The following is a 14,250-nucleotide window of genomic DNA, read 5'->3' as shown; positions in this document are numbered from 1 at the left end:
AAGTATAACATTGTACATTTAATATTTTGATAACGTTGGTAAAATATGTTTGAATCATTTATATACAATATACTATATATATTCAAAATGAAAATCTTTAGTTATTAAATGTTATCTTTTATAATAACAAAATTACTTAATAGTTCATTAATACTAATATAATTAGTTTTATATATAATTATTTATATTTACATTCTTAGTTACAATTAAAGGTTTGTGAATCGTCGGAAATAGTTAAAGGTCAAATGTTATCATGAAATAGTTCAAACATAATGAGACTCGGTTTAATAGACTTTGCTTATCGAGTCGAATCATATAAGATTATGTTTAAATTTGGTCGGAAATTCCCGGGTCATCACAGCAAGAACCCAATTTGATACTATTTGGGTGATTGTTGATAGATTGACGAAAAGTGCATTGTTTCTTCCTATTAAAGAAGCAATTACGTCGGAGGCACTTGCGAAAATGTTCATTAAAGAAGTGATATCGAGACATGGCGTTCCCGCGTCTATCGTTTCGGATCGGGACACGCGTTTTACTTCTCGATTTTGGAAGAAGTTTCATGAAGATATGGGTACGAGGGTGAATATGAGTACGGCGTACCATCCTCAAACGGACGGTCAAACCGAACGTACGAATCAAACATTGGAGGATATGTTGCGAGCGTGTATTATTGATTTCGGTGGTAGTTGGGATGAACTCTTGCCTTTGGTGGAATTCTCGTACAATAATAGTTTTCACTCTAGTATTAGAATGCCACCATATGAGATGTTATACGGTAGAAGGTGTCGAACCCCGATTTGTTGGGGCGAAGTGGGTCAAAGGGAAGTCGGGAGCACCGACTTGGTATTGGAGACGAATAGTAAAATCGAAATGATTCCGAATTATTCATCACATTCTCGATAAAATATCGTTCATGCCAGCGAAATTTTTCACGACGTCGGCTACGTTTCATATTTCTCCGACCCCAAACATGTTTAATGAAATGACTTTTAATTAAAGGATTGTAACACCCTAATATTTGTGGTACAAAAGTGTAAATAGAGTACATAAAGCGTGGGAATAAAGGTGGATTTTAAACAGAAGTCAGAGGCTGTTCAGGCCTCAGTACGCGCAGCGCACACTTATAGGTGCGTGTGGCGCACTCCCACTGTAGCCGGATTCTGCCTTTTCTAATTAGATATTTTGGAAGGGCTTTGTGGTAATTTCACTTGTGGAACGAGTTAAGGTCACAAGATCAGTAGTTGGGGTATCATAACTCCATTTTCAACCACCTTCATCTTTCTAATTTAATTTTAGTGAGAGAAACCCATTTGAGTGAGAGAAAGCTCAAGTAAAGGAAGAAGGAGCTAGTTTCGGGTCTTAGCTCGAGTCATAAAGTTGTTCATCTCCTCACTAGCTACGTTTTGGTTATGGTGGTAAGTTCTAATCTTGATTTCCTTAATTTAATTTGTTTAAGGGTTAGGGCTTGGGTTAGTGATGAACATAAAACCCATTATTGGTGATTTTGGGGATTTGTGGGTAAGATTGAGTCATGAGGACTCAAGAACAACCAACCTAGGGTTTCAAGGTAATAAATGGTGTATATGAGTCTAAAATGGTTAGTAAATCACTAGCTCACTTGTGTTGCTAGTAAAAAGTGTTTCTATGGTTCATGGTTGACTTGAAATGGGTCAAATGGATAGGTTTGACCTAGCGGGATAAATTGTGTATGAAAACACCCTAGTTATGTGTTGATAGAAGTCTTAGAACCTTAATCACTAGCTTTTAGTGATTAGTTGTGAGTCTTGACCTTTAATGAGTGATTCTAGTGCAAATGGGTCACAAATGCACTAGTGAGGCTAGTTTGTGGAAAGTCCAACTTATTATGTGAATTAATTGAGAATTAATTGTGTTAGGTGACTCGCTTTGAAGTTACAAGTTGTTATTGGAAATCTCGCCAAGTCGACAAGGTGAGTGGAATGATTATACATGCGTGTATATAATGTATCTATTTGTAGGGCGGGAAAGGGGCCGGGTATATGTTGTCTATACCACCAAGAGTTAGTGATATATTTCGTTGTACACTAACGATGGATATTTCGTTGTCCAAATCGCCCAAGAGTTGGTGATATATTTCGTTGTACACTAACGATTACTTTGAACGGATATTTCGTTGTCCGTGTCGCTTAGGGGTTAGTGATATATTTCGTTGTACACTAACGGTTGTTATGAACACCGGTGGGAAATTCGAAGTACCATTCCCATGTATTATTGGTTAACAATAATTACGCATTGTAGTGTAGCATATTATATTATTCGGGTTATATATATGCTATTGTTGTGCTAACTTGCGAACTTGAAGGGCTTAGAGTTATACTTGCGATGGTCGTGTATGAGGTATTTGTGTAAGTGTATGCAAGTAGGTATATTATATATGTATGTGTATAATTATTGCATTCACTAAGCGTTAGCTTACCCTCTCGTTGTTTACCTTTTTAGGATCCGGCTTGGATAAGGGCAAAGGTATTCGCACGGATTAGTGGCTTTCGGGGGTTATAGCTTTTTGGAAGTTCGACCAAGATTTGGGTAGTTTAACCCCAAACACCATGCTCTAGTGACGTTTGGCAATTAAACTTTTTGTGGTCGAAACACGTATTTCGTACTTAATGGTATTTTGGGCATATGTGGGCCCCGCGATGTAAAACTCGTTTTATCATTGATTCGTGCTAGTTTTACTTATACTAATTTGATGTGAAAAGCATTTCGTCTAAAAATGATGGGAAGTGTTAGATCTTTTTACGAAAATGGAACAAGTTGGACAGCGGGCTGCCAGGCCCTGTGCGCGCCGCGCACAGGTAGGGCTGCCCGCCGCGCACCCTGCCTGGGCAGGCCTGCTTCGAAATTTTTTTTTATTACGCAGTTTTGGTTGGTTAACGGGTTGGGTCGTTACAAGGATGGATTTTCCTCTCTTTAATTCGAAAGCGAGCTACCGTGGTAGAAATAGAATTAGAGATCACGTCAGGCAAAACAACGCAATCCTTATTGCTTAAGTTAGGATCACCCATATCAAGATCTTCACCATCTGAACCAGAGCTCAGACCAATTGAGGGGTCAAAGTCTGTCTCGGGTTTGTTGGATTCGTTAGAGTAATCAAGCCCAATAGAAGAGTTAGAATCTGGCCCATCAGTAATTTGAATTTTTACAGGGTCCAACAACAACCCCTTATTGTCACGCGTGGGAACAGGTGCCTCGATATCTACGCAGCTTTCGTTGGGAATACATTCTTCGATACCATCGCGACTGCCCGAGGAATTCTCATCGGAAACAGAACCTTTCGACTCTTGAGTTTCACCCGACATCAGATCGTCATCTGAGATAGATTCCAGTATGAAAGTAGCCGGAGTATCATCGGACAGATCTGAAATTATTTCACCTTCTTCAACACCCTCAGCAACATCTGCAGACTCCCAATTAAACTGTCCATCAGCAGCTTTTTTGTTTATGTCTTCATCACAGGTACCGTACTTCCTACCCACACTGTTAATTGACCCGTCCCCATCATCATCTTGTTCATCAGCATCGCATGTTTCAAGATTAACTTCCACACTCGACATATTCTTTTCCATCACACCTGACATCGATCGGGACAAAAACTCATCCCCCACACTCGACGATTTCATATCTCCCCCGCTAGAGATGTCGTGGGAATTCTTCGATGCTTCTCCGCCATCGACATCAACTGGAATCTTATTAACTTCGATCAAGGACCAGGAAACTCGATCTCTATTAAAGCTAAAAACGAGGTTGTGGTTGCTCACCGAGTCAGGTAAATTGAAATCGTATCTTTTCCCACCAACCTTAATTTCAATATGATTATTGACAGGGAATTGAAGCTTATTGGATTCCTTATTATCAAGAGAGTCTGCAAAGCTTTTGTCTCCCCATTTAAATGATTTATTCTGACCTTGATTCTGACCATGATTCCAAGGTGTCGGAGGAAAATCCTCGAATCCATTAATATCCGGGATGTTTTCATGGTTGCTGCAAGAGGGATGAAATACAGCAGTCTTCTCACGATCACTACAATAATGAGCACCTTTCTTTTCCAAAGCCTTGTAAGCTCGAATCAATCTCCCGTTAACTTGTATGGAATTCAAGACATTGGAAAAAGACTCGATTTCGCTAATTCCTTCAAATCGGACATAACCAAAGCGTTGACCACTCGACAATCTCTTCCGTGCAAAATACACATCTTTAAGAGCACCATATTTTTCGAAAACTCTCTGACAATCAACACGAGACCACGACTCCGGGAAGTTGAAAATCAGAAACGAAGTTACACGATTATCACCCGACTTTGAAGGCGAAAAGCCATTTGGCTTCGACATGTGGGTCATACCATCCTCAGCCAGAAGCCTGGCCGGAGAAGATGAAGTAGACCGGAGTGTTAGGATTGCCGAAAGTTGTGTACAGTGGCCGGAAGTTGAGAACAGAAAGTTTCCTTTTATTTAATATCATTAAATAAAAGGAAGAATCCTTTTACGGGAGTGTAAGTATACTTAAGTCGTAATTAATAATTAATCAAAATAAGAAATTGACCAAATATTCATGAAATTCGAGTAAATTATGCACCAGATCAAAAAAAATTAGCCACAAATAGCTAAAGAAATAGTTCAATCGAAAGAGGAACTCACAAGAACCCTAACTTTCGCAATTTCGAGAGTTTAAGAATCAATAGATTCAGTTGTTGATAGTTGATCCATTGAAATGTATTGATAGAATCGGAATGGTAGCGAAACGATCGGATGATGGATACAGTCGATGATTTTGTTGTAGAAATCTCGATTTGGGCCTTTCTCCTAAAATCACTGTTCCCGTTCCGGGATATGTTAGTTGCAAATATATAACAAGTATACATCACTCGATGGATCTACACCGCATGTACAAACTTTGGGATCTAAACTTAAACTTGAAATTGATATAAAAGATTGTTTGTTTACGAAGTTTAGAAGTTATCACGCTTCACTTCTATTTCTAAACTTAGATATCTAAACTTAGATATCACTCAACAACCCTATGTCTCGACAAGCAAACATTGTCATATATTACTATATTAGAGGTGTCAAAAAGGGTGGTGTAGTGACCCGAACTTTTCCATGTTTATATATATTAATTGAGATTGATATTTACATGATTAAATGTTTCCAACATGTTAAGCAATCAAACTTGTTAAGACTTGATTAATTGAAATATGTTTCATATAGACAATTGACCACCCAAGTTGACCGGTGATTCACGAACGTCAAAACTTGTAAAAATTATATGATGACATATATATGGATATATATATATAGTTAACATGATACTATGATAAGTAAACATATCATTAAGTATATTAACAATGAACTACATATGTAAAAACAAGACTACTAACTTAATGATTTTTAAACGAGACATATATGTAACGATTATCGTTGTAAAGACATTTAATGTATATATATCATATTAAGAGATATTCATACATGATAATATCATGATAATATAATAATTTAAAATCTCATTTGATATTATAAAACATTGGGTTAACAACATTTAACAAGATCGTTAACCTAAAGGTTTCAAAACAACACTTACATGTAACGACTAACGATGACTTAACGACTCAGTTAAAATGTATATACATGTAGTGTTTTAATATGTATTTATACACTTTTGAAAGACTTCAATACACTTATCAAAATACTTCTACTTAACAAAAATGCTTACAATTACATCCTCGTTCAGTTTCATCAACAATTCTACTCGTATGCACCCGTATTCGTACTCGTACAATACACAGCTTTTAGATGTATGTACTATTGGTATATACACTCCAATGATCAGCTCTTAGCAGCCCATGTGAGTCACCTAACACATGTGGGAACCATCATTTGGCAACTAGCATGAAATATCTCATAAAATTACAAAAATATGAGTAATCATTCATGACTTATTTACATGAAAACAAAATTACATATCCTTTATATCTAATCCATACACCAACGACCAAAAACACCTACAAACACTTTCATTCTTCAATTTTCTTCATCTAATTGATCTCTCTCAAGTTCTATCTTCAAGTTCTAAGTGTTCTTCATATATTCTACAAGTTCTAGTTACATAAAATCAAGAATACTTTCAAGTTTGCTAGCTCACTTCCAATCATGTAAGGTGATCATCCAACCTCAAGAAATCTTTGTTTCTTACAGTAGGTTATCATTCTAATACAAGATAATAATCATATTCAAACTTTGGTTCAATTTCTATAACTATAACAATCTTATTTCAAGTGATGATCTTACTTGAACTTGTTTTCGTGTCATGATTCTGCTTCAAGAACTTCGAGCCATCCAAGGATCCGTTGAAGCTAGATCCATTTTTCTCTTTTCCAGTAGGTTTATCCAAGGAACTTAAGGTAGTAATGATGTTCATAACATCATTCGATTCATACATATAAAGCTATCTTATTCGAAGGTTTAAACTTGTAATCACTAGAACATAGTTTAGTTAATTCTAAACTTGTTCGCAAACAAAAGTTAATCCTTCTAACTTGACTTTTAAAATCAACTAAACATATGTTATATATCTATATGATATGCTAACTTAATGATTTAAAACCTGGAAACACGAAAAACACCGTAAAACCGGATTTACGCCGTCGTAGTAACACCGCGGGCTGTTTTGGGTTAGTTAATTAAAAACTATGATAAACTTTGATTTAAAAGTTGTTATTCTGAGAAAATGATTTTTATTATGAACATGAAACTATATCCAAAAATTATGGTTAAACTCAAAGTGGAAGTATGTTTTCTAAAATGGTCATCTAGACGTCGTTCTTTCGACTGAAATGACTACCTTTACAAAAACGACTTGTAACTTATTTTTCTGACTATAAACCTATACTTTTTCTGTTTAGATTCATAAAATAGAGTTAAATATGAAACCATAGCAATTTGATTCACTCAAAACGGATTTAAAATGAAGAAGTTATGGGTAAAACAAGATTGAATAATTTTTCTCATTTTAGCTACGTGAAAATTGGTAACAAATCTATTCCGACCATAACTTAATCAACTTGTATTATATATTATGTAATCTTGAGATACCATAGACATGTATACAATGTTTCGACCTATCATGTCGACACATCTATATATATTTCGGAACAACCATAGACACTCTATATGTGAACGTTGGAGTTAGCTATACAGGGTTGAGGTTGATTCCAAAATATATATAGTTTGAGTTGTGATCAATACTGAGATACGTATACACTGGGTCGTGGATTGATTCAAGATAATATTTATCGATTTATTTCTGTACATCTAACTGTGGACAACTAGTTGTAGGTTACTAACGAGGACAGCTGACTTAATAAACTTAAAACATCAAAATATATTAAAAGTGTTGTAAATATATTTTGAACATACTTTGATATATATGTATATATTGTTATAGGTTCGTGAATCAACCAGTGGCCAAGTCTTACTTCCCGACGAAGTAAAAATCTGTGAAAGTGAGTTATAGTCCCACTTTTAAAATCTAATATTTTTGGGATGAGAATACATGCAGGTTTTATAAATGATTTACAAAATAGACACAAGTACGTGAAACTACATTCTATGGTTGAATTATCGAAATCGAATATGCCCCTTTTTATTAAGTCTGGTAATCTAAGAATTAGGGAACAGACACCCTAATTGACGCGAATCCTAAAGATAGATCTATTGGGCCTAACATACCCCATCCAAAGTACCGGATGCTTTAGTACTTCGAAATTTATATCATATCCGAAGGGTGTCCCGGAATGATGGGGATATTCTTATATATGCATCTTGTTAATGTCGGTTACCAGGTGTTCACCATATGAATGATTTTTATCTCTATGTATGGGATGTGTATTGAAATATGAAATCTTGTGGTCTATTATTATGATTTGATATATATAAGTTAAACCTATAACTCACCAACATTTTTGTTGACGTTTTAAGCATGTTTATTCTCAGGTGATTATTAAGAGCTTCTGCTGTCGCATACTTAAATAAGGACGAGATTTGGAGTCCATGCTTGTATGATATTGTGTAAAAACTGCATTCAAGAAACTAATTTTGTTGTAACATATTTGTATTGTAAACCATTATGTAATGGTCGTGTGTAAACAGAATATTTTAGATTATCATTATTTGATAATCTACGTAAAGCTTTTTAAACCTTTATTGATGAAATAAAGGTTATGATTTGTTTTAAAATGAATGCAGTCTTTGAAAAACGTCTCATATAGAGGTCAAAACCTCGCAACGAAATCAATTAATATGGAACGTTTTTAATCAATAAGAACGGAACATTTCAGGTGGGTCATGCAGATGGGTAACACATCAAAACCGGTTGTTTTTGGAATATATGATTACAAAAAGTATATATTACTCCGTAATGAATAGTACAATATATACTTTCACTAATAGAATACAAACCCCAAGCTCCTCAAGCATAGATGTGATCATCTCCTTTTCACTAGCATCCAAAATTTCTGCCTAGATGAAACGAACCTGGACTCAATTCCAGAAAACGACAACCCTTTTTTTTTTCATCTTGACACATTCCAAAACTAACACAAATATTATCCAAACTCATTCATATAAACCTAAATCCGTTTAAGCTTCAACATACGACAAAATCATACAACGAAATGCTTGACCAAGTTTAATCATTTATCGGGTGACCCACGACCCGTTACATAACACAAAAGTGTAATTTTGACCAAATTACCTTACGAATGGTTTAAGACTCAATACAACCCAAACAAATACCAGGAGCATGATCACGGGGAGTATTTATCCCCAACTCAAGTCCAATAAGCCAAGAGTCATCCCAATTAGTGAATGCAATAATTATACATATACATATATAATTCACTTACTTGCACCCACTTACACATACAACACATAATAACGCGTATCAACGCATACACCAAGCTAGCATCACCGTTAGCATAACATGCTATAGCACAAACACACACACACACACACACACACACACACACATACAAGCAATATGGATCCATATTCACACAACCCGGGAATGGTACTCGCATTTCCCACCGGTACTCGCATTTCATGATAACGTTATACAGCGCAAATACAACGGTAATCCCAAGGTGAAGTTACTGGACAGAGTCGACGGCCACAACCCACCCATCGCACATGTCATGACGAAGTAGTAAAACTATCAACACCGTGACACACATGTGGCCCCCATCGTACAAAGGGTAGTGAAATCCTCACACACGGATAACACTATAGTGCAACCTCACGCACGGATACACTAACCACAGCCTACACAAAAGCAAATAAATTATATAGACATACATATAATTATTCCACTCACCTCGGAATCTCTAGCAACACAATATCCGAATTCCACGAGTCTCCAATGTAATCCACCTATTACATTATGTCACAAATAATAAGCTAAATATTTCTATTTAGGTAATTATCACACACATAAACACAAAACCCGCCCATAAAGCCACTAGACACCATAAGTGACTATTAGCTTAATTTCGACCCAATTAAGATTTCGACCAATTTGACTCGAGAAAGACTCGACCCATTACCACTATGAGTGGCAATTCAAGCCCGAACAACAACCTAACAATATAGACACTAATACCAAGCCCAAAATCCCAAACCATAACACTTTGTACAAATTTTACCCATTTTGACATTTGAAAAAGCCCTATATTCACAGCAGGTTTTGACCCAGCTAATTTCCTATTCAGTCCTCAAAAACTTATTCATTGGATAGGATATTCAAATCCCTTTCCGAAAAGTGATCACACGCCCCAAACGGAGCGACGGTTTACAAGATATGACCTTTACAAAATCAAGTTTTGTGCAGTTTTTCTTCACCTACGGGTTTAATACAAGATAACCAATTTTTGACCCACAAATACAACCACAACACCAATTCACTAGTTCTAAGTTATCCTTACCAAAATAGACACGTTCCAACAAGATTCATCATCATTTTCACCCATTAATCACATAACCCTAACTTACAAATTTGAGTTAAAGTTTGAATGAAGCTGAAAACTCCATTTAAACACCAACTCAACCAAAATACATACATACATGATCATAATTCATAAAGAAATTCAATAGCTAAGATTAGGGTTCTTACCAAACTTTAGAGATGAGAGAAATAAGATGATTCTTCCAAAAATCTCTACACCTACAAGCTTAATCACTTTCTAAATACACATAATCTCTGGTTTTAGACTCTAATTTGATGAAAATCACATCTCACTTGTTGCCCTTCTTCCCTCTCTAGTCTCTGTATAAATTTTACGTCTAGAATGAGTTAGAAGGATTAATATTCCAGCATATAATCAAGTTTTGAGACTTTACACATTTAGTCCTTTAACTAGCAACGAGTTCGGCCGCGCGTTGTTGCGGCGTATTCATTACATAACTTTCGTAGCGTGTTGTATACAACCACAATAACCAAAAGGTATACAATCAAAACGTGCCAAATGAAGGAGATGGTACATAAAGAAGAATCATGCGGATTGAGTAAACATATATGCCATTAAGTAACTGTTCCAAACAACGAAGAAAATAAATAGTAAATGACAAAGATACACTTACAGTGAACTATTAGAATATAGGCAAAATGACTCGAGATTTCAACTCAAGCTATTCAAACCTTATTGACTCGACGTTTCAACTTCAACTACTCAAAACCTTGAAAACCTTCTGGAATTGCCATACCATGATACAGATCGTCTCAATCTTCGTTTAATTTACTCTATAAAAAAAATAATTTGTTTCATCATCACAACTTCAATAGTTTTGATCAAAATTGGAGTTTACGGTTTCGGAGATGGCGATAAAAATAACATAAGATCAATAACCATATGATGATCATAATACCATTATCATCATTTTTTTTTCTTCTTGTTAATAACAACGGTTACAACACAAACTAATGTGCAATTGCTATAAATGTATTTAAGGTGGGTGTGTTTAGTAGTAGTTATTATAATTGTTGTAATTGTTGACCTTTATCTAATTGTTGTATCATGCAAATTATGGTAAGTAAATACATGTTCTTTCAGATTGTATTACCTATGACTGAAAGGAAGATTAATCATACACCAATTAAAGATAGAGAACTTACCATTAGAGAGAAATGAGCGAAGTGGAGGTTTTGTTTCCGAAATATTTCATCTTTATCTTCAAACGAATCTGATAAATCAAAATATTATTAATGATCAGAATCCATAACTCAAATGCTAAGGGTAACAATCAAATGCTATAAACATTCGTGTGTTTATGAATACAGAAAGATAAAAATAAAAAAAAATTAGTTACCTACTTGTCATAACAACCAGAAAGAGATTTTATCTCATGTTCAACCTGATTCAAAGCATAAATCCAAATATCAGATTCAAACATACAGGATTTGGTACTAAAAAATTGTGGAACTTAAACTCCACATCCATGAGGGACAAAATCTCTAAAACTCACACGCGGGTCAAAATGGGTAGTTTTTAACTCACGTTATCAACAGAGCTGTCATCTCCTGCACATGTAATTTTGTCTTCAAAATCTTTTTTTAGCCCAATTTGCTCCATCATCAGCTGAAAAATCACCGTCAAGTGGAACAATATCTACTTTGATCAATAATGAGTGTCAACTTGATACAACTGAGAATAGTTAACATTTAACATTAAACATTAAAACTTTCATAACAGTACTATTTTCTGACTTTATTTGACTTCGAGTAAAAAATGTATTAGGCAACTTTGTAACAAATCGCATGAAATGAATTTAATTTATAGAACTTATGATATTGATGGATAACAATGGTAGTTTTGAGCACCTGAAGAAGCATGATGACAATTACCCCTCCGACCATCAACCATCGAAGCTGCATCAACACGCGCTCTCATCGCCACACCTGCTGCCCGCAATTTCACCTACACGGCAAATCTTTGTAATAAGTTTTAGATCGTAGAAAATCACATAACATCGTCTACATTCAGTCACTTCAATTTTTAGGTATGTATTAGTTCGTAGATAGCATGACATCCTTAAAAGTTACTCAAATGGTTGAGCGCTACTGCATACTACTGCTACATGCCAAACATTTCAAAAGACACTTTTACCAAAATGGTAAAACTTTTCTGTTGAAGACTCAAAATTTAAACTAAAACAACCTGGGCTGGCCCAATTCATACCATAAGCCTATAATACAATTTTAGACGTGTTGGTGACTTCCATTTCTCAAGAGTACGCATATGGGTCAGAATAGGCGCGTATGACCCAAATGGGTTATAAATTTCCATCTCATTCAAAATGTACTCGATACTCATTTTCAAGAGAACAAAACTTCGAAACTTTCTTAACTCGACATATGGGACGTGTCTACATTGATCGTTACCCAAATTGACCCCCATTTGAACCAAATATATAAACAGCAATTGACACAAACACTATTAAATTGTATGATAGTTCAGTGTGACATGAGACCATTAATAAACAGAAAATAAAATTGAAGTAAATAATTTTGTTTACCTGTAAAAAGACTCCGACTTCAAATAAAAGGGGGCCATGAATGAACCCACCACCGGACCCCAAGAGACGACTAACGATGCCACCTAAGATTCCACAAAACACACAGAATGCAAGGTGAGGTCCAGTCCAATCAATTGCAGCCTCATATACCGATTCAGAGTTCCCTGTGCTTTTTCTCTTCTTGCTTTCTATGTACAGCTTAACACATTCGTACCCAAACACTGCAAATGCTTCTAGGAACTGCACAAGATACGAAAAGATAATGCCAAGTTATTTAGCACCAGGTGATTTAGCCCATTTTGGGTTACAACTCTTTTCAAATGTTATGAGAGTTCGTACATAGTAAGCTGTCACTTATATAACAACTGCCAAAGGTAAATATACATAGTAGTCAAATACAACATTAACAATGGTTTTGAAAGCATCATATTGTCAGCAACAGGTCATTTGGGCATGTGTTAGCAACACCTATAACAATGACAATTACAATCACGATATACTACAATTAATGTCACATAATTAAAATTCATATATTATAATTATAATTATAATTATAAATATATTCAATAGAATGTAGAGTTTTACTATTCACTCCTATTTTGTATTCGAAAAGGGTATTTACGTCTTTTAACAACCTTAGATATTTACACACATCTTCTCTAGATCCTTCCATTAACCTAATCTCTTCATTATCGTTCTTTATTTTTTTGTTATACCGCCTTTTCAAAATCTAAAGTCCTCACTTTCTGCAAACCACCTACCGATACATCTCCTTAGTCGCGTAGCCACCATCTCGGGCGTAGCCTCCGTCAGCTTCTTCGCCTGTAATCGACTCCGTAACCACCACCATCATCATATGCAGACCGTATGTAAGCTCTGTACCGTCTTCTTCTTGGCCATTCAGGTGAGTATTAGTTTCTTACATAATTTTTGTGGCTAATATTTTTTAGTCCGAGGTTGACTTAATCGTATTTTTTTGTTTTGTGTTTGGTGTTTGAAAAATTAAAATTAACTATTAGAGAATGAGCTTCGAATGGTTGGTTACCAGTTTTCATGTTTAGTGACGTTAGTGATTGTTAATATTGTGTAGTTTATTTGTCTTAGAATACCAATTTTTTTGATTTTTTTGTCTTAGATATTTGGGGATTACAAATTTCTTTTCTTTAAATTGGATGTTTGAAATTGAAAAATCTTATGCATTCAGTGTCGTTGTAGAACATTATGTAGATGTAGGAAGTAGTAATTATTTATAATTGTGATACGTGTGGCTTTTTCGATTGTCTGGCTAAAATTTCAGTTGGAGGCTGACTTCATCCATATTTGTGTTTGTTGATCGAAAATTTGGAGCTACCTGTTACAAGGTTGATAGTTTTCGGCATTGTGTTTTTTTGTTGCTTTGTAGATTTTCAGATTAGCTCGGCGAAAGTGGTTTGGTTTCAGAAGGCTGTTAATATTGGAGGTATGATGTTTTGCCTCTTTTCTGAATGTGATCAATCAATTTTTGTTTATGTTTATTTGAAAACAGTCATGAATGATATTAGAAAAGGTTATTATCCATGTATTAGCTAGCAAGTAATGCTATTTTTTTTATGGTCAAGCATGATATGTACTGCTATTTTTTTTATGGTCAAGCATGATATGTACTGCTATT

General features: G+C 35.2%; 1 protein-coding gene and 1 long non-coding RNA gene across 2 annotated transcripts in view; both read right to left on the bottom strand.

Moving 5' to 3' along the window:
• The window catches only part of LOC139904246 (uncharacterized), a 37,465-nt gene extending 27,124 nt beyond the window's left edge, over positions 1-10,341 (bottom strand). Inside the window, exon 1 of the long non-coding RNA XR_011778712.1 lies at positions 10,201-10,341. This is a non-coding gene — a long non-coding RNA (uncharacterized lncRNA). The remainder of the gene's footprint in view (positions 1-10,200) is intronic.
• A 1,269-nt stretch (positions 10,342-11,610) lies between these two features.
• LOC139840542 (sulfite exporter TauE/SafE family protein 4-like) lies at positions 11,611-13,499 on the bottom strand. The gene is made up of 4 exons (XM_071830803.1): positions 13,464-13,499; positions 12,600-12,839; positions 11,905-12,001; positions 11,611-11,662 (listed from the first exon to the last, which is right to left on the bottom strand). The coding sequence occupies exons 1-4, from the start codon at positions 13,497-13,499 to the stop codon at positions 11,625-11,627; spliced, it is 411 nt and encodes a 136-aa protein (XP_071686904.1). The 3' UTR covers positions 11,611-11,624.
• Between the last annotated feature and the right edge of the window lie 751 nt (positions 13,500-14,250).

The sequence above is a fragment of the Rutidosis leptorrhynchoides genome, chromosome 4, assembly GCF_046630445.1.
Source record: "Rutidosis leptorrhynchoides isolate AG116_Rl617_1_P2 chromosome 4, CSIRO_AGI_Rlap_v1, whole genome shotgun sequence".
NCBI lineage: Eukaryota > Viridiplantae > Streptophyta > Magnoliopsida > Asterales > Asteraceae > Rutidosis > Rutidosis leptorrhynchoides.
The sequence above is the reverse complement of the archived record's forward strand: the minus strand, read 5'-3'. Positions and strand labels throughout refer to the sequence as shown.